The sequence below is a fragment of the Chelmon rostratus genome, chromosome 8 (assembly GCF_017976325.1).
Source record: "Chelmon rostratus isolate fCheRos1 chromosome 8, fCheRos1.pri, whole genome shotgun sequence".
Classification (NCBI taxonomy): domain Eukaryota; kingdom Metazoa; phylum Chordata; class Actinopteri; order Chaetodontiformes; family Chaetodontidae; genus Chelmon; species Chelmon rostratus.
The window spans coordinates 13,773,159-13,795,270 of NC_055665.1; the positions used below are offsets into that span (position 1 = coordinate 13,773,159).

General features: G+C 42.9%; 1 protein-coding gene across 1 annotated transcript; it reads left to right on the forward strand.

Annotated features, from left to right (window-relative positions):
* The first annotated feature begins 12,081 nt into the window (after window positions 1-12,081).
* Window positions 12,082-18,987, forward strand: steap4 (STEAP family member 4). The gene is made up of 10 exons (XM_041941667.1): window positions 12,082-12,561; window positions 12,959-13,066; window positions 13,160-13,230; window positions 13,337-13,424; window positions 14,319-14,597; window positions 14,742-14,836; window positions 14,939-15,049; window positions 15,830-15,872; window positions 15,988-16,152; window positions 17,792-18,987. Exons 1-10 carry the CDS (start codon window positions 12,337-12,339, stop codon window positions 18,047-18,049), a joined length of 1,443 nt encoding a protein of 480 aa, XP_041797601.1. The 5' UTR covers window positions 12,082-12,336; the 3' UTR covers window positions 18,050-18,987.
* Window positions 18,988-22,112: the final 3,125 nt, after the last annotated feature.

Genomic DNA, 22,112 nt, shown 5'->3' on the forward strand with positions numbered 1-22,112 from the left:
CCTCTGAGCAGGCTTAATTTTCAAATACGCATCACTGCACATTTCAGGAAATATCTTAGTATGTTAACTGGAAGAAAGTGATGATCTTAACCCAATTACATGAAACATGAAACTGTGTCTATGCTTCACTCTGCTGAACACTGTAAAGTGACAGCCTCCCCATGGCACTGAAGAGAACATTGTAGGTAGAGAAAGTGAATGAACGAAGTTGTTGCATTAATATATATATATATATATACATATATATATATATATATATATATATATATATATGATATGGTGATAGAGGTATGTCTATCACATGGGTTAATGATATCTGGATATCGCACCAAGGCCATTGTCTGTAAAGATGTATTGTATAAATGACTGGTGTATCAGTATCTCAGACTTTGATACACATAGTTGGATGAATATGAAGTCAACATGCTGTTAATGACAACATTATGTCATCTAAATCAGGGATGGGGAACATCTGGCCTCCAGGCTGTATGTAGCCCACGAGACTTTGATCCAGCCCACGACGAAATTCATAGAAACAAGTCAGAAATACAAAAAACCCTCTAAACAGCTATTTACCTTTTTCTGCAATAAAAGAAAATAACATAAAATGGAAGATTAGCACATCCACTTTAGCAGAGTTTAGATACCCAATTAGCAGCTTTCACACAACCGCATTCCGAGAGAGACAGTGGCATACAGGCAAGTTTTGTGGTGACCAGGTTAATGGCTAGGAAGCTGAAACTTCACTCAGAAGCAGAATTTGTGAAGGATGCCTTGTTGCAGCTACGACAACATAAAGTTGTGTCCGTTTGTCAAAAATATTTCATGGAGATGAAGGGAACACCTAGCCTGATAGCAAGTGACTGTGTGATTTGGGCTTCATCGTGGATATGACCAATGTCACAAGCCAGCTCAAGGCTGGGCAAAGAAGAGGAGAACAGCTAATTAACAGCTAATTAAAAATACATGTATGTTAGATAACTACAAGGAAACTAGGAACTACAGCTGGCTGACTGCCACCAGCTGATATATCTCCTGGCCAGGGAAGATGAGCTGCACCAGGCTCCTGGAGGGACAGGCCTGCTCAGCACACCAATGACCCCTCAGACCTGAACCTCAGGCTCCGAGGTTGCAGCCAGCTCTGCGCCAAGTGCAACTGGAAAGAAGTAACACTGTGCATTTTCCTTCTCTGCGCGAATGAAAGCCGGTGAAAGCAGGTGAGTGTGAAAACTCCTTCAGGCGTTTGGCGAGAGGTTTCAGGACATGAAAAGCAAACAAAAGGAGCCAAACATATTTGCTACTCTGTTTAATGTGGAACCACCTGATGTGCCTGACAACCAGCAACACAAAATCAATGAGCTGTAAAGCAACACCGCGCTCAAAGCCACTGTAGGTACAACACCCTCTGCCTGCTTGAGCTCTATAAACTGTATGTACATCCTGAGGACCACTCTGAGGAGACATGCACTGAAGTTTGCATTTCTTTATGGGAGAACCTACTACTACCACTTCCTATCAAAACTGACTTTTGTTAAGACTCGACTCCACCCAAGACTTACTGACCCAAACCTGGAAAACCAGCTGCGAGCAGCATCATCATCCCCATCACTACCACTGAAATCAGATGCCTCTCCAAAGAGAAGCAGCTCCAGCCATCGCAGTGGTTAGTGTGATATATGTGTTCAATAATTTAGTATGGCCCTCAAAGGATGTTTTAAAAATTAAAAAGGTCCTTGATAGGAAAAAGGTTCCCCACCTCTGGTCTAAATAAAGGGCATAGACAAGATTCTAATGTAAATGTGCGGTTTCCACAGGAACATCATGCAGCTCACAATATGTCAGTCAGTCTAAGTGTGTATTTATAGGGGTAATTAAGTTATAGTGCAAACATGTATGTCAAACAAAGACACAGAACAAGCTCATTTTTTTTTGGCTTGCCTTCAGAAGTGCTAGCTAGTATATCAGTGAGGGATAAACCTGCTGGACAGCTCAATACTGCATGTCTGTAGTGCTAATATCCATTTTATTTGCTCTCACTGTGTGTTCTCTCTCGTTCCGTGGTCATGGATCATAGAAGGCCAGGGAGAACAAACAAAAAAATTTAATATGAAGCGAAAATGCATGACCATAGCCTTGGGGAGTAGAAGGACAGCACAGTTGGGACTATTTGTGTGTGTGTGTGTGTGTGTGTGTGTGTGTGTGTGTGTGTGTGTGTGTGTGTGTGTGTGTACATGTGTGGGAGACATAAAGAAAGGGACCATTTCTCTCAGAGCCAAAATGAGGTTGGGGAATTGGATAGAACACTTTCGTTCCCCCCAATGAAAGTGGCTCTCTCATATTCGGGGGAGGACATATGGGGCGTGAAGCAAAGCCATCGGCTGACGACAGGGGGAGAGGAATGCTCGCGAGCCTGAAGAGATGACAAGGAAAATAAAATTGAAACCAAGTTAACGGGGAATCAGTTGCAGAGATTGCTTGGGAAACCTCGGGACCGGCACCACTGTAAACTTTAATGAAGAAACTTCCTGAGTCTCTCCAACGGGACCGAGTGCCGGGGTTTCAGCCATCTAAACACAACACAGGGATTCTGTCAAACGCTGACGGTCTGCACAGCATGTTCGAACAACGTGGAGCACAATATACAGTGTCCACCTCAGCTCACTCCATCACTGTGAATGTGCTGATACACTTAGGCTTGCACATGTACAGACATACCCACACAGCATGCACGCGCACCTCTGTGCGTGCATGCACACAATAGCAGATACACATACAGGCAAGACAAGGTGGTAGACAGTCAGTGTGGAGATAGATGGGGGAGGTAAATAGGGGTGTCATGGCAGCGTGATGGAATGAGGCAGAGGAGAATTCATCCTGTGTTTCCTCTAGCCTCTGTCCCCCTGCTGACAGCATCCTGAAATAGGGCCCACTGTGTCTGTATATATATACTTGTATGTGTGTGTGTCTGTGTGTGTGCTTCTTTTGTACAAAACCAATTCTTAAAAGTTGGGATGCTGTGTAAAATCGCTAAATTGCTAATCCTTTTTCACATATACTCAACTGAAAACAGTACAAAGGCGATATATTTAATGTTTGACTTCATCAGATTCATTGATTTTTGTAAATATCTGCTTATTCTGAATTTGATGCATCAACATGTTTCAAACAAGTTGGGACAGGAGCTAAAAGACTGGGAAAGTTGTGGAACCCTCCAAAAACTCCTGTTTGGAACATTCCACAGGTAAACAGGTTGATTGGTAACAGGTGATAGTATCATGATTGGGTATGAAAGGAGCATCCTGGAAAGGCTCAGTCGTTCACAAGCAAGGATGTAGCGAGGTTCACCACTTTGTGATCACATGACTGTATAAAAGATGTTACTACATGGGCTCAGGGACACTTTGTTAAGCTGTTTTCTGTAAACAAGGTTCATTTTCAAATGATTGCATTCAGTTTTATTTACGTTTTACACAGCGTCCCAGCGTCTTTGGAAACTGGGTTGTATGTGCTTCCTCCTTCTCTTTGTGTGTGATTTCTTCACTCCTGTGTGTTTCTACATCTGTGTGTTGTGTATCTGCTCAGCTCTGGGAGTCGGATGAAAGCGGCCAATGTGGAGAAAGATGGAGATAACACAAGGGAATGAGCGAGGGAGACAGGGAGAGAGAGAGGGCCCTCTGGGGAAAATGAAACATCCTCCCTGCTTCCTTTTTATGTTCAGATCTGGTTTGAACTGGAATCCCATTGGGCCAGTGGTCAGTAAAGTGTTATTAGATCCCACAGAGCATCTGTCTATATTCCGTGCTGGCTGGAAATACCTGGAGGTAATCATTTAAATGTTGATGCTGCTAAGGTAACAGAGAGATTGCTGCAAATGTGTTTTTTGTGGTATTTAGCGTATGTTTCCCCTTTTCTGTGCAGCAGTTGGACAGCTTTGGGTCATTCAAATGGTGCCTTTGTGAATAAAAGAAAAGAGGCAAACAAACAAATGATCCTTAGGGTGCGGGAGAACGCTGCAACAGGGGCGATCCCACATACATGCAAATCTACCTACCGCTCAGTTTTATGTTTCACCAGTTCTCATTAAAATCAAATTTCATGATCAGACAGTAGACAAAAACACACTTTTTTCCCCTCTGCCTCCCACCTTTTTGGACCAAGACTAACTGTTGTGTTAAATTATATCTGTTTGGCAGACACGACCATCCCCTCTAGGGACGTACATACCAAAAGATGCCATCAATATGGCAGAGAAAATGCTTAACAGAGCAGCGAAAGACTGCAAAACAAGCAAACAAACAAACAATAATCACACATACCCTGCAGAATAGGAGCGAAAATTGGCTTTGGGCAGTGCTTTTAGAATGTAATGAGAGACCATTTAGTTCTGGGTGGGTTTTAATACATACAAATGCAGATTGAGGGTGCTTTGTCAACAGGTAACATTAATGTGGTAGTTATGTGTCTCAGCAGTAGCTTGTTGTTTAGCAAGGTTTGCACAGGCTGGCTTTTGTTCAGTGCTTGAACTCTCCAACCCAACCTGACCTACTGCTTTTCGAGCGGCATGTTTATAATTTTGCAGCCAATTACCTCGCGACATAAAATGTGCCTTTAACTCTGTTGGTGGAGCTCTGTGTCATTGAAATAGCGTCGAGCAAGACAGCTCAACCTTCCTTTTTTCACTTTCAACTCTGCGTTTCTTACGTTTTGTCTTCCTTTTCCTCTCTGTCTGTCTGCCTTTGTCTCCCCCTCTTTCTCTCCCAGGGGATAAAGACCCTCCCAGTCTTCAGCTCACTGAAGCCTGTGTGGAGTAATTAGAATTAAAGTATTAGAGTTAAAAAGGAGGATTTGAGTCTGATTATGATGAAGGAAAAACTATAATCCAAATACTCCCTCATGGGTTTTATAAAACTTCAGTGCAATCCACTCAAATACACAGCGTTAAACAGACCAAACATTATTTGCTATTAATGTTTGTTGTGAACGAGTGTGTGTTTGCATACTTAAGGCAGTGCATGTGCATGCATTGTGTTCTTAGGTGTGTGTGCGGATGAATCTGAGGGAATCTATCTGCCTTTTTCTTTGCGCTGAAGCCGACTTTTCCTCTCGATTAAAAATGAATGTCTCCCCTTCTGCTCTCTGTCGCTTTCCTGCTCTTTCCCTCTCCCTCTCTTTTTCACCGTTATCCCCTCTATATCCTCTCTATTTTCTTCGAGCCATCTCTATATATCACCCCCCCCCCCCATGCACGCATACCCTGACACTTTCTTCCCTCCCTGCTCATCCTGGCTCTCTCCTCCCATCTCATTCTCTACGACCCCCCTCTCTTTCTGAACATATTTCATCAAAGGTCTCCTCGCAGGTAACACTCACCCTGATCTCATTAACTGCTGCTAAGCACAGAAGACTTGAAAGAACACACTGTCTCGAACACGCACGCACACACACACCTACACACACACACAGCCACAGCCAGACGCTGCTTGTGTAACCCTAACAGCAGCATAGGACTAGAGAATCAAAGACAGGAACCTTCCAGAAGGCTCATGTATAATTCTTAAACTGAGGATAGTTAGTACTGTAGATAGATACAGCATGAGCACTGAGAAAGGCCTTTTTTATTGCCTGTGTGTGCGTGCATTTGTGTGTGTACACACACACACACTAATTCTCTGTCCTGTTAGTGGCTGTATTAACCTGGGGTCTCTCTGCACTCCTGATCACTGTAACCCCATTAACTCCCATTAAGTCTCATTACCACCCTCGTGAGGATCGTTACTGCTTGCTTTATCTCATTTCCTAAACACCACGCTATGCATTCTGTGGATGTCTGCTCGGTGCTACACAGTTTTAGTCAGTAATTGCCGGTCGTTATGCGTTTCATTGGAGGCGGGACCAGGTGTGAATGGTGGTTTGCCAGTCAACGATTGACAGTAATTGAGCAATCCGCTGCCATCGAAAGACGAACAAGGCAGCCCACACTGCCAAGGAAACTGTTTTTTGAGGCCTGAAGGGTTTTGTGGAAAAACTACAAGAAAAGGGGCACCGGAGTGACAGTTTGACACAGAGTCAACTATAATTATACATGACTGTCAGGCTGAAATATTCAGCAATGTGTGGTCATGGGGATGAATTATATATTCATTACCGTCAGGACTTCTGTTCCAGAGTGGGATTTGATGTTATAGAGGCTGAGGGGGAGTTGGATCTGAAGTAAAATGGAGGGAAAAAACACAGAAAAAGGAGGGAATGGAGTGATTAAAGACGAGAAGGGAGGGCAGATTAGATCAGACATGGAGAAAGTGAAGTTTTACTACGGCTCACTGACGTCTGAAATGTCCCCAGGTGCATGGAAGATGTATGCCAGGCACTGCTGATTTAAAGCCAGAGGATTGGGATTTTATTCAAAAATCTTCCATTTAAATTGTAGTTTTCAGCATGCATTCAGTAGCTTTAGTTAATATCTCCTTTCTGGCCATTTGGTGGTGGCAGATGACTCACCGAAACGTGATGATGCATGCACATCCTCTGCACAAAAGTGCTGATCAGAGCATGCTGCTTCCAGTTTATTCAGTTTTAGTTCTTGTTTTAGTGTGTTTGGCAAGACTTGCCTTTCTGTGAAATGTAAACATAATAACGATGTTCATGAAGTTTCAGAATAGGTGTGTTGTAACTGTTTTCAACACGTATTGTGTAATGCAGCCTGCGAAGCTAATTCAGGCAGATGATTCGAGCTGAGCTGCCACACTCACATCACACAGACTCTAATCGCTGCAATATCCAACGGATCCTTTGTAATAAGTCGGCGTATTTAAGCCGTCAAAAGCTCCGATTGCACTCCTGTACTGCCAGCGCTGCTGCTTTATGGCTCAGTTTGCATCTAGTGCTGCCACAGTAACTGCTGCTGCACTCCTGCATTTCATCAACAGCTAGTGCCTGACCCATGCACAGGTTTCACAAGACAGATATTCCTCTCAGGGGCTTTGAGGGGTCTAGTAGTGTAATGGACATATGGTGGCTGACAGAATATGTATGAAGCTGATGTCCTGCTCTGTATTGAATGTGGCTTTCGGATTCAAAAAACTCTGCGCTTTAAAACTGGCTTAAAATCATAATATTTAACCAAAACCATAAGTGGTTGAAAAACAAGTTAAGTTAAACATTCGAAAACTCCGCTAATCTGGTTCATCGTGTGCGTGGGTTGATCGACAGTGACCAAACAACCCAACAACTGGCATCAGATTCTGTTGCTTAATGTTGCTAAATCCTGATTGGTGCAAAGAAGTATGAGTCATCACACTGAGCACCGCCCTATCTCTCATGTGAAACAACTGGATTACATAACTGCATCCCATCCTGCACAGCAAGAAGCTGATTGCAAAAAATGTGTTTTCAGGACATTTACGATAGACGAGAGAGTGGTGAGATCAGAGCCGTGTCTTAAAATAGGGATTCTGCAGATTCTCAGTGTACACAATACTCTACAGATAATAAATGAGTTTTTGTGAAACCACTGACATTCAGCAAAAATATCCAGAAATTCTCCCTTGAAAACAAATTTTAACCCATCATTATACCAATGACCAAAAGTTAAACATTCCAAATAAAGTTAATTGTATAGTTTGTGGAGTGCGGGGGTTTTCTTTCGCCCCAGTTTTTGTTGAAAGGCCACGCACACTGACACAAAGGCTTACATTTACTCTGGCTCAGCAGGCCTCTAGCTAGTAGAGTATAGGTGCTATAGAGTTGCAAATTGCGAGGGGCCTCTTGTTCAAGTTTGTTCCTGTTTCAGTGTTTTGTTTTGTTTAGTTTTTTTTACTCTGACTACAGTTGTTCATCTTTTGTGCTGATGATTCAACCTGGAGAGTTTTTGGCCGAACTAAGCTGGCAAAGTGCCGGTCACGTAACGCTGTCAGTGGGAAAAACGAATGGGACCAGGGGCACCTGAAATAGCTCTTTCCACTTCACAATGCAGGGAATTATGTGATGTCCCCAAACTGTATGTGCTAATAAGAATTGTAATGGGTTACAATGTCCTGTCCTAACGGTTGCAACAAGACTAACATGAGACTGAGAGAGGTTTCAGTCAAGTGTAGTCTGTACACACCCCCACTGTCCTGGGAAGAGATCAACATAAGTGAAAACACACTTGTGTAGGCAGACAATGGAGAGGCTTTACAGTTCTATTTTTGTAACACCTCCACATCACGTTAGTATTAGTTTTAGGGGACAGAATGGATAGTCAACCGTGTACACACAGGTGGACCCAATATCCAGAGTCCCAATTCTTCGGCGACGCTGTAATATCGCATACATCAGTGTTACCACAGAACCGCTGCTCACTCATTCAGTCAGGTTTTATAACCACCGTGATTAGAGTCCCTATAAAGCTGAGACCATGTCCTGATGCCGCTCTGAATTGTAAGAGACAGGAAGAGAGACGGTGAAGATGTGTGTGTGTGCGTCTGAGGAGGAGAGAGAGTGAGGTATCAGAGACTGTGTGTGTGTGTGTGTGTGTGTGTGTGTGTGTGTGTGTGTGTGTGTGTGGAGTGAAGTGTGTTACAAGGAAAGATTGGATCTGACCCATTAACTTTACAGGCCACTCATTGAGCACCAGTGCAGCAGGGGTCAGTAGGGAGATTTCACTGTAAATCTCCACAACGATCACAATGATAGACCACAGAGAGAGAGAGAGAGAGAGAGAGAGAGAGAGAGAGAGAGAGAGGCACAGCTTGCAGCTCTGTTTCTGACTCCGTCCAAAGCCAAGATAAGTTTCAGTAAGGATATCATCTGCTGCCAACCAGCCAGCTGGACTTTATTTTCTTCTGTTACTCATTTAAAAGCTCCACAAAAAAAGCCCTTTGACAACTTAGCCATTTTCTGAGCAAATCATGAGAGTGTGTGTGGGTTGTTTTTTCAGCTGGGCCCTCATCTTTTGTGCCTTAAGAAAAGCTGTTTTTAGATCTGGCCTTTCTGGTTGTGTCAGGTCATGGCCTGTGTACCCAAAACACAACCTCAAAAACATGGCCAAGGGTGCTCATGTGGGGACACTCTGAGCCTCGAGGAAAACACAAGCATCAGATGTGTCGTGTAGAGGAGGTGAAGCGAGAAGAGGGGGAAAAAGTCACTGTACCAAACATCGGCCTCAGACCGGGATATTTCTTGCTTTCGGCTTTTTGCCCCGTGGCACAGCAGCTTCTCAGCTTGGTCACACCTCAGATCTAACTGTCTCTACCCACCAAACCCCTGCAGTGCTGTGCAACCATTATCTAGCAGGACTTCTAACACACCCACACCCCCCTCTTTCTTTTTGACATCAAATCACACTTTCGACAAATCTTTCCACTGTAGATTATTAATAATTTATCCCCCCCGACCATGCTTTTCACTGAATAATTGTGCAGTTATTCAAGTATCTGACAATGCATCACCTGGGAAGCATCTGCTCTGATAACCCCATTACTGAAAACCTACATCCCGTCTCCCTTCCTCAGCTCTCTAAGGTCTAAGTTACACCATGGTCACAATAAAACATATAATTAGGGCTGCTTTATAAATAGAAGAGGACCCTATGCTACCAAACACACTGCATTCAAAAATCAATCATTTTGATTATATAGTACAATGATCTAGAAAAAAGGATGTTACTGTATCACTGAGCCTCATTTCATGCACCAGAATTAATTAGCATAGACTTGTGGCTGTAATGCACCCTGCGTTTTGCTTAGACAATCAGATATTGCGCGCAGTAAGCCAATCAGGTTAATGGCTGTAGCCTGGGAGTACTGGATGGTCCAATCATCACCCTTGGCTGAGAGTGCCTTTTTCCAGACTTGACATTTGATATGTGATTGCGGCTTCCTTTCAGTTTTGTTTTGATCATCAGAAAACCGCCCACGCTGTTCGAGACTTGATTGTGTACAGTGTAACTCAAGAGCACTTGACTGCAGCTCACTGAGGTCGAGCGCTGCGCTTTAGTGGCTTTGCTGCTGGTGGTTGATCTTTGAGTTTGGCTTCAGGGGAAAGGACCTCTGGGCCAGTTATAACTGACCACTAGACACAGGAAAAAATAAACTCACACCACAGCTTTTCAGCAACTTTTCTATCATCCATTCTTTTATTTGCTTATATTCTCACTGCAAGACCCCATGATTTTTCTTTGATTATCAAGCCTGACCGCCCTCATCTGACGAGCATCGCCTCACTTTAGGTTTTAGGATCTTGTGGGAGTAAGAGTAAGCAAGTAGTTGTTTACCAAACAGCAGATTCACTAACAAAGACCATGCCAATTTTTTATGGAAAGCTAGCTATAAAATTTCTAGGTTTTGATCTCATTTAGAATTAATTCAGATTTTGAAAGTATCCAGCTGAAAAACGTCCATCCCCTCTCTTCGGACCTCCCTCGAAAGCCGCTCCCCCCAAAACACATGAACCCGTATGGCCTGACTGCAGCTGGAGGACGAGTCCCCGTGGAAGTGTTGGGAAGATGAGCGTAATGCTTTGTTGTCATCAATAAATAACTGGATCCAACTGCCTCATGTCTCAAAAACACGTACCATTATTATTATGAACGCAACAACAAATATGGCTATTGTAAGTACTAGCGATGGAAAATTTTGGCTGCACTTGCTCTGCCATTCTTATGCAACTAGCTCACTATAGCTTTAGCAATACAGCTGCCTAGTCTGCCTAGACTTCCTTCATGTGCCAAGGCAGAGTGACTGTGGAAAGGCACTCATTCACTTCAATCGGGGAGAATGAAATGACTGGATTTCCTTTTTTTGTTTTGTCAGAGCACTTGTTTCCCCGATTGCCGTTGGGACATAAAGAGAATTTCAACAAAAGTGATAAAAAATGCTTTTAAAATAGACACCTACCCCGGCTTTAAGGTCTCAGGCTAATTACTGTGCAAGAAACCAGATCAGTGACAAATTTCACCACATTATCTGTGTATATGCTGTATGTGTGTGTGTGTGCTAGTAAAATGCCACGATATTTATGTCACATGTAGACACACACTCACACAAGTACACCAGTTGACCAGTTAGTGGAGCAGCAGAGCAGAGGGAGTAATTATAGCGCAGGACAGGTCACTAGGCCTGTGGTTCACCTCAACCCTGAACACTGCAGCTATTCTGGACCTCTGGGAAAATAAGAAGGGCTGCACCAGAGGCCACCTTCAGTTACAAGGCTAAGAACATTAATTACTCATAGGCGCAACACAAGAGTGCAGATTAGACTGTAATTGGTGGGTTTGCCTGCTTGCATGAATCAGTGAGCGCCTCCACTGACCACCGTGTCAGTGACTGATTACAAGGAATGTGCTCTGCACGGCAAATGACCTGCTGCTAATAAAAGTGTGTGTTATTTGTTTTGCACACATGTCAAAGTAATTATGCACTTGGTAGGCTGTGTGAACATTATGGTCGTATAATGGTGATTATAGAAGGGGAAGAGAGGAGGGGGCTGGGAGCATTCCGGCACATTGTGTGTGCATACCGTGACCTAGACTTGGACCAGATAGTGTGTTTGTAGAGCACCCAGTGCTACTGCTTCACAGTCAGCTAATTGTCAAAGTTTTACCCTGCACACTGTTTTAATATTTAATTTTGTTTTCACTGCTTTGGTCTCATTCTGTGTAAATGCTTAAAGCTGTTATAATGATCCTGTCTTTGAGCAGCTGACATTAGATAAACTACAATCAAAAAATCAGACAGAGCTCACTGTGATTTTTAGATATGCACTTCCACTTTCTCCTTTCCTGTGTGTGTGTTTCTAAATGTGTGCAGTCATGGCCGTGATTTGGTAAAACCAGAAAAACCTCTGTCTTCTTGGCAGACTGTAAAGAACAGAGTGTTGTTTTCCAGCGTTGCATAATCTGGTTTCCCAGAAGGCTGAAATTTGGCAACAAAATTCCAATCTGAACACAAATACATGCAGACATAGACAAACCCAGAGTTTGTACACAGAAAACATACTCCCTGACTCACACTCATGCCTCCCACCTTTTGCCATGGAGTTTCCCAGTTTAGACAAACTTCACCCTGAGCCATGGGAGGGGATGGGCCAATACAAAAACTGACTGGAGACTGAAAAATCTGTCAGTCTAGAGAGCAAATGAGTTAGAAGAAGAGACACATGGGCCAGAGGGGCAGACAGCTGATTTGCAGACACTTTTTCCAGAAGCAGCCAGTGCTGTTACTTTGAAGACTATTATTTTGTTACATCTGCCTTGAATCTGGACACATTAGTCAGTCATATTTCAGTGCAGCTGTCTAGCTTTGACAGAAAACCTGGTGAAGTGTTTTGTTCACAGGAGATATCTTCACCACTGAAGCCATGTCGACTGACAGACCGAACAGCATGTCAAAGGAGGTGAAGCCAGAGAGCGTGTCGCTGCGTCCTCTGGGCACAGCAGCTGCCCACGAGCAGGAGCTGCTGTGCATCTTCGGGACGGGGGACCTCGGGCGCTCTCTGGGCCAGCGTCTGCTCCAGTCTGGCTACGGGGTGGTGTACGGCAGCCGCAGACCTAACAGCTGTGGCCCCGTGCCCCAGGGAGCTAAGGTACGACACGTCACATGATGTCCTCTCAAACTCTGGGATTCAACTCTCTTTCCCAGCATGCTTTGATGACTGTTTTGTTTTGACGAACGTGAGTTGCATGATGGACCTGAACCAATTCAAATAAGTGTGCATATAAAAGCCAAAGTGCATTGCTAGTGCTGGGAAAAAAGAAACAGTTATCTTGTAAAGTTGACTGGGCTAGACAAGGTCACTGATAATGTGTGTGTGCACATGTCGCTGTGCTTGTTTAGTTTAGCTTTGTTTTCATCTTTTGTGCAATATGTGCTTAACTAGTGAACTATCACTGAACAGGCTCAGCCAGGTATTACTGAGTGTGTTGACACATTTAATGGCCATGCACTATTGTTATAGTGCTGTGTTTGTGTGTGTTGTGCAGGTGATGAGCCATGAGGCAGCAGCCCAGTCAGCCAGTCTGGTCTTTCTTTGTATTCGCAGAGAACACTATGACTTCCTGGCGACACTTGAACGTCAACTCAAGGGGAAGGTATCATGATGCACAGTCACGTGCCTTTGTGTAACATAGCCGTTGCTCAGTTTCTAACTTTTCATCCACTCTGCTGGTTTCATTGATTGGAAGGTGCTGGTGGACGTCAGCAACAACCTGAAGAAGAATCTATACCCGGAGGCCAATGCTGAGTATCTGCAGAGGTAAAAGGCAATAATCTAATCAGCTAAAATATAGGAAGATCTCACAGACCATGTGGTCTGAGTCTGGAAAAACATGAAGCAAAACAGTTTGTTGTTTGTTGTCCAGGCTGATCCCTGGAGCTCATGTGGTGAAAGCGCTTAACACCTTGTCTGCCTGGGCCCTGCAGAACGGCCCCTCGGATGCAAACAGACAGGTACCGAATGTTTCCGTTTGTGATGTTGTGTTTGGCGTCATTACCTTTTAGTTGTCAACGTGCATTTGACACTTGCGAAAATTCAGAATGTACCAAATTGGGTTTTCTTCTTCTGCTATTTAGGAAACCATCTTTTTTTTTCCTGGTGACATTTTGGAATTAAACTATTCTGTACTGCTTGTCAAATTCTTCCTCCACTACAAAACTACAAGCATTTTACAATTCTCTGATGTGCTCACACAGTGGGGTGTTGACCAACAAGTTAAAAATAATAGTTTCTTTCAGAAAGGAAAACATTTCAGTCCAAATTATATTATTAACTCATTTTGAAGTTTTGATCAAACCAAATGCAAGTAAAAGAAGCCAAATCTCAGGAGTCAGCCTCATGTCTTTGCTGTGAATGCCATCTCTGATGTATCCTTGAATCAATTAACTCCACACTCTCTTTTAGATGTAAGCTTCCCATCACATGCTTTGCTCTCCCGCTCTGCACTGCAAAGCTGCAGCATATGTGGGTTTTTCTGTTTCATTTTGATCTGGTTGTGCAATCCCAGAGGACAGTAAAAACCACACAGGAGCCTGGGTGTGTTGGGGGGTTTGAGGGTGGGGTGAGGAGGGGGCTATGTTTATGTATTGGGGTGTGTTGGTGTATTTAGAGCACCATCAGTAACATCACATCGGTGTTGACTGAGCATTGTTGCTGCTTTCTTTAACTAAATTTAGTATTTCATACAGGAAGCCACAGCTTCTCCACATCTCAGTCCTCTGGAGTCAAAACAACCCTTTCATCACTGTGTGTGTGTGCAAATGCAGAAATCTGAAATAATGAAGACATATACTGATCACATGGGGCATTTTGAGAGAGTAAAGACTATTGCTGTTTTCATGCTCCAGGTGTACATGTGCGGAAACAGTGCTGAGGCAAAGCAGGCAGTAGCAGAGGTGGCGACCAAGTTAGGCTTCAGCGTCTTGGACCGGGGGTCTCTGACTGCGGCCAGAGAGCTGGAGGACATCCCCCTGCAGCTGTTCCCAGAGTGGAGGCTGCCGCTACGTGTGGCCATCGGCCTCACCACCTTTTTCTTCTTCTATGTGGTCATCAGAGATGTTGTCTACGCATATGTTGATCAGGGGAAAGACATCTCCTTCAGAATCATGGTGTCCCTCGCCAACAGGGTAAAGACTCCTAAATGTCTTAGAAATTAGCATTTGTTCCTCATTTAAAGCTAACCTCCAGGCGTGTTTTACAGAAATCGTTTGACTTGAATCTGGTGCATGTTATCATCCCAGTAACCACGGTGTTTCTCCCCTGTCTTTCAGGTGTTTCCTGTTGTGTCTCTCATCATGCTGTCTCTGTGTTACCTGCCTGGTGTCATAGCTGCCTTCCTTCAGCTCTACAGAGGAACCAAATACAAGTCAGAAACAGGATGGACTGATATTCAGTGCCTGCAACAAGGTTCACAATATCCAATTTAAATCAAATATTGTATCATGATAGTCTAATATGTTTGTTTCAGGCGTTTCCCTGACTGGCTGGATCGCTGGATGCTGTGCAGGAAGCAGCTGGGACTTCTAGCACTTGGCTTTGCTTCTCTACATGTGCTCTACACTCTCATCATCCCCATACGGTATGTAACACACATCCTCACACTCTTCAATATCACTGAAATCAATTCATGAAAGCTGTAACTTTAAATGCTCTCAGTTGCCTGTTTATCAGGAACGCGTAGCTTCAACTGATGCAGTCTAAAAACAGCCCATCATGAAGGTTTTGGTATTTAGTTTGTGTCGAAACTGTTTCAGAAAGATGTCGTTTCAACTTCATGGACATTTTGGATGCTGTGGTTTGTGCTACTGTTGAACTGCATAATGTTGAGAGTAACTATGAATTTTTAGTTTACCCTCGTTGATTTAAATTATCATATAAAAAATGATTGCAGGGTCGTTGTATTAGCCTGCATCACTTTAAGATGTGTGTACCTAATAATCTGGCAACAGAGTAACCCGGTTCTCCCAGAAAGAAAGAACACAGATTGGCATGAAAAAAAGAAAGAGGTCACCCAGGAAAGAGTACTCAGGTTCTTTGCAATATGCTAGGTGGTTATGGTGTTTGTAATGGTTGGAAGGATTTTGATTGGTTACTAACTGTGCATTCAGATGGTTCCGTTTCCTTGAATTAGGAAGTTGTTCTTCTGAATTTGGAAGACCTTTTAAATTGTAATGTGATGCAACACAAAGGTGTATAGTATTTATCAGATGAACACTAATAAATATGCTGATAAAAAACTTTCCATACATTCATAATGACCTAAGCATGGAACAACAGTCACATGATAAGAGGCATATAAAATAGTTAAGCCTGTCTGAATTCTCCTGATGATGTTCAGTTTTGTCATTTTGGTCCCCAGATATTACGTGAGATTCAAAATTGCTGCCAGTACCATCTCCAAGGTAAGACAGCCACACAGCGTGAAAATTGTTGCTTATTCACATACAACCACAAATTCAGACGATGTGCGATGATTGCTACAGAAGCTTTTAATAAACATCTCTCTGTCACTTTAAGATGAAGGAGAACCAAACGTCGCCGTTTGACACCACCTCGGCCTGGCGTACTGACTCTTACTACTCTATGGGGATTCTGGGATTTTGCCTGTATCTCCTGTTGGGAATCACCTCTCTCCCCTCCGTCAGCAACGCTCTCAGCTGGAGAGAGTTCAGCTTCATACAGGTGGATACTGGCATGTGTGTCTGAGTCATATGACATGTGGGTCTCTGGATGTGTTAGAGCGTGTGAGCATCAGTATGCCCACACATTATGGACACAGAATACAGAGCTCCATTTTAGCCGTGCAGGGCGTTGCATAACCCATAAAAATTTGGCTGAATCCCTGCATCCTGTTTACTGGCGGTCACAACTGGAGGAATGAGACTGTGGGAGTTTTTTCAAACAGTTTCCAGTAGTGCTGGCCCTGTGGTTTCCCAAGCAATCTGTTCAACAGCTTTTCCTTCATGCACATGTTTGTACCTGTGCGTGTTTTTACAGGAATTATCAAATAACAGATTGTGTACTGAATGCATTTCAGATGAATTTTTTGTAGGAATTTGTCCTACAAATTAGGAAGGTATGTGTGTCTACGCATCTTCAGAAAGGTGGCAAAGGCGTCACATATTTTGCAGCCAACAGATTTGGCACTCTTAGCCCACAAAAAGGAAACTGAATGGCAGACAAGCACATTACAGGTAATTTTAGAGCCATTTCTATGATATCTCATGAGCCAGCTTCTGATCAAATGAATACAAACAAGCTCATTGGGTAATTTAATTTGGGACAACTGATTATCTCACCTCTACACCGTGGCCTTGAAAAGCTGCAAATGACACCCAGATTGATGATTCAGTTAACACAGAGATACATGCTCACAATATTAAATAGGCTCTTCCCGTATCCACTTACAATGTGCCCGCTGGAGATGTTTTAAAGTGCGTTATGAAATTTTCTGCATTCTGCCGCCACAGCATTGCACCTGTTTATGCTCTAGGCTGCTGAGGTTGAGTTAGTGTGGAAATTTACAGAGGCTACTGGACCTTTAAGGCATGTGGATACTGGCTGAAAAAGTATTTGCTACGATTTTCACATCATGTCCATTAGCCAAGATTCAAGCTATGACTGATGAGGACGATTCTGTGCTTCAGCCCAGATGGAAAATAGTTGTGTGGAACAGACAGCAGCTTCCAGCTTCCTGTTGGAAGTAATCTGCTGAAAGCATGTTAGTGATATTTCTGTGCTACATCCTCCACTGTGATTGTTTTTACTTGGGCAGACACAAATGTTTACCTTTTTTTCCTCACTTTGACCAATTGAAAATGAAATCGGTCTCACCACAGGGAACAAACTCATTCATAAATGTAACTGGGTCATGTCAAGCTCATTTTCTCATCCCACACCCCTCCCCTTTACTCCAGCCCAAATTAGAGCAGCACTTTAAATGTTAAGTTATTCATCAAATGTAATTTGGGGGGTGAACATTATCCACAGTCTTTAGGTTTTGTTCATGTGTATGGAATGGATTTACTGTACACGCCTGGAAATTTGCAAGTGTGCGCGCACGTTCTCTATCCACGTTCACTGAATTATCTCTGTGCACTTCTGTGCACACAAAGTTGATGAGCGTGTTGGAGTGTGTGCACGTGTAGGTCGAAAGCTTGTCTCTGCAAAGGTCAGTCTATCACATTCCAGCTTACTGAGCCTATTACACAGTGATTAGCTCCGTGATTATAAGTGCAAGTCATGTGAATCTGTGAACGTGCACGTACTCAGTGAGTGGAGTGTGAAGGTGTGTGTCTGTTTTGTTTTTTCTCTCTTACAGTCCAAGTTGGGATATCTGACATTGTTCTTCTGCACGTTTCACACCTACCTGTACGGCTGGGACAAGTTCCTCCGTCCCTCTTACTATAAATGGTACACTCCTCCGGCCTACATGCTCTGTCTGGTGGTGCCGTCTGTGGTGATCGTGCTCAAGCTGCTGATCCTCCTCCCCTGTGTGGACCGCAGCCTCACCCGCATTCGACAGGGCTGGGAGAGGACGGATCCAGAGGACGACAGCAAGAAATCCCTGCTAACATAGCTGTCTCAATCACAGACACAAAACCAGCGGTGTGCACATAAAGGCACCACAGCAGCCGCGTTTCCAGCGACGAACATTCATACGTATTTTGAAGTTTCGCATTAGAAAAGGTCAATAGACAACTGAATTCCAGAAAAGAATTAATGTCACTGAGAGACGGAAACACCTTTTTCTGTTCTGATGCAGTGAACATTCGACTCATGAGAGTGATCGGCCATTTTCATTCCAAAAGAAGAAGAAGAGGAAGAAGACGCATTGACAACCCTGCTTCCACTGTCGAAAAATTCTTCTCTCACACTTGCTTTGTGTCTTCTTCTTCTTCTTCTTCTTTTGTTGGCAAGTGACTGGTTTCGTGTCCAGTTCACAACCTCCACCTGTTTATTACTGCCGTGCATAACATACCCCATGATGCTATGATGATTTTATTTTTTGTGACATTTCAAAAGTTTGCTTCAAATTCACTTGAGTACTAGATGTAAACACGGCCAGCGACTTGTCTTCTAGGTGCTCTATCATCAGGTTAGGGTTACAGTTAGGTAAGGAAAGGTAATTGTGGCTCAAGATTATACAATTACATCTATTGCTCTTTACTGTCAGCAGAGTCAGCTGGGTCAGTCTCTCTTTGTGTTATCATGTTGGAATTTTCATTTGGAAAATATATGATGTGATGTAATGGCACTAAGTTGGTTTTAGTCAGTTATACAAATACATTTGATCAACACAGAGTCACATACTTAAAAAAAACCCATACTGCATGTTCATATTATTTTGCCATTGTAAGATATTGTCTCTTTTGTTTTGTAATAGCACTACAGTTGATTTGTTATTGACTTTTGGATTTGGTTCTCTCTTCTTTTTTGCCTTCCTCCTTATTAGTGTTCCTGTATTCCTGTAACCACTGTCAAATACTCTTCACAATAAACATAAGTGTGACTGAGCAGCACTGTCTTGTCTCTCTTTCCCCCTTCCACATATAGTACGTCTCATCCTGTCTGGAAGCTCAGTCAGATTCACAGAGTTTTTCCCTGCTGAGTTGAGCGCGCTCTGTCTAGTCGTCTCGGTCTGATCCCTCTCCAGGGTTCATCCCTCCGGCTGATCTGATGCCGTTCTCCAGGAAACATTCGCTCTGAGCTGCAGGCTTCTCCCCAGCCACCGCTGGATCTCATCACATCAGTGGAGAGAGGAGCGTACAGGCCCCATCACTTTAGTCCTCTGCAGAGAGGATATAATATTTGGTTGTGACAGTGCAGATAGGCCCTTGATGTTGTGCTGCAAGTAATTGTAACTGATCGTGAGGGGAGTGGAGGACGAATGGAACTCAGACAAATAAGAGTTGTTAGTGACACAAAGTCAAACATTAATCTATAAACACTGACAAGCAGGCGTGCACAAATGCAGACATGAATGCATTCAGCACACACACACAGACACACACATCTGTAGCGTAGGAAGACGAAGGGAAGCAAGAGAAAGATAATGAATATATAAATAAGAACTCTCTCTGCATAGTATTGAACGGCATTATGACATGTCTTTTAGTCTGGCAGGTTAGTTTTTTGTCTTCTCTCGTGTATACAGCGATTACGTTGCAGCCCATGGATTGTCACAAATACGTAGATATATTCTGAAAGGATGCAACTACATGGCCTGATCTTGTGCCTTCTAGTAGTGGCAACACAGCACACCAAACTGCTTTAAAAAAAAAAAAAGAAAGAAAAGAAAATCAGGGCACGATATTTCAACATTCAGCATAACCGCCCAAACTGAATTCTGTTGAATCAACAGAATAACAGTTTTCACAACCCAGAAAAGGTTGCAAAAAGACCTCATAATCAGACAGTAGTGAGGAAGCAGCAGTGGGTATAAAAACTCATAATCTTATTCCACATTATACACACATGACAAACCTAAAGGTAAGATCATGGCATGAGGTGCACAGCAAAATAGATCAACTGAATCTGACTGTATTACATGCCTTGTTTGTCTGTATGGTATATTATACCAGGCCAAGGTAAATAGGGGTACACCAGCTTGTAGTCCATTATGCACTGGCATTGACAGTATTAGCAGCAACACAAAGATATAGAATGTATTGGATGACTTGTGTCTATGGTTGCATTTTGTCTTTTAATTACATGAAGTTTTTGCTTGAACTGGTGATGCTGATAGCATGTGCTTCAAGTCCTCAAGGTAAGAAATATATTCTTTATTTAACAAAGGGAATACCAAAAAGAAGCATCCCAATAAAGTTGCCAGCAAGGGTACTTTCTAGCCGTTTGTTGCCTTTGCCCTTAGCCTTCCCTTCATGCTAATCTATACAAACACCTTCCCTAATTTAAGCAAATAAGTGAGGTTTTGTGACATGTTAATTGTTTTGTTTTCGGACATACATCAGCTTGACTCGACATGACGACAATAACGCTGATGCTCGCTCCTTTTTCAACCAGGAATTATTTACATAAGACACTGATCCACCTATTAACTTGTGTAAAACAAATAGACAGTCGATAAAACAATAAGTAAACTATAGCGGGATGTGAAAAAGGATTTTGTTAACAATATTCTCTCTCTTTGTATGGGACTTGTGATTGACTGGTTTTTAGGAAGCTTCCTCAAAGCTTCAAAGCCTGTCTTCATAAATCATGAATGATGGCTTGGCTGCATGGGGAGCAGACCTGACATGTACGCCATTCAGACTGCAAACTGCAGTAGTTCATATTTTACAGTATGTTCCTGAAATTCTGCATACGAATTTTCACTGCCAATTATCACTACACTTTCATCCTCGGTTTACAGGCAGAAAATGTCGAACGTCAAAATCTATTTTTATAGTATGTATATTTTTCATACAATATCTCCACTAATGTCTTTATTTTTGTTCTCACAGTATGATTAATTCTTTCCTCACAAAATGTGTGTAAACATTTGATCTCAAATCATCTCCCACGCTGTAATTTTAAGATCTGTCTGGCAAAATCTTCAGCTTCCCACAAGAAACCAACACCGCTCAAAGCAGGATTTCGGTGCTGTAACTGTCTGTCTCAAGTAGCGTTAAATGTTTAAAGTGAATGATATTGTCCGTGTGAGAGGGCAGCAAGCGAAATGTAACATTTACCCTGCAAAAAATTTAATAAGCAACTCTTTGAATTACTTCATCAAAGTAATGTAACTTTATTAATTTGATTACTTTTCTGACAGATGTTTTGAACTTGGAAAAAAAGCTGAAAAGTCTTAGAAGCATAAATCTAAACCAGGAAGTGTAAACCTCACAACAGTGCTGAACACTGATGATTCAAACAAAAGGGCCAATTAAAAAGCACGATTGAAATTTGATCATCACACTGGTCAATGATTGGAGCCGGTGCACACGTAGAGACAGCTCTTCGTAAGCCACGCTTGATGGTGTTGCGCTCAAATTTGTCCCAACAGCTTTGCTGAGCTGTGCCAAGTGAAGGCAGTCGAGCACAGTGAAGTGCTGTTACGTGTAACTACTCCCCAGCGCTGGATGTAACAAATATCATAATGCTACTTTCTCTGCAATCTGTACAGGAGCAGGATTCCCACAACGGGGGGGTTGACCCGAGGCAGTCTTTCATTGGCATGATATCAGATGTCCACATGTGGGACCACACCCTGACCCCCTGTGAGATCGAGCGCTACATGGATGATCTAAACTTCTGATAGAAGACAAGCAGACGACCTGTCACTAAACGTTTCAAACAGAACTGTCAATGTAAAGAAAATCTGTCATTTCATATCTAGTAAAAATATTAGAGGATGTAACTTTAATTGCGTCGACATTTTGTCTGAAATTGTTTCTTCTAAATTTGGTAAAGTGTTATTTTTATCTGTCCCTCCATTATATATTTTACTTATGAGCATCTTTCTAGAGCTATTTTTTAGGTCTAATAATACTTTGTAGATGTTTTTGCTTACCACTAGTGGATGACGTCACTTACACATGCAACATAGCATTCAAACAGCAATTTTCCACAAAGAAAAATCAAAGTTGCACTGAAGAATCTAAACCTCCACGCACCTTCGTGCAAGCAGGTTTGCCAGG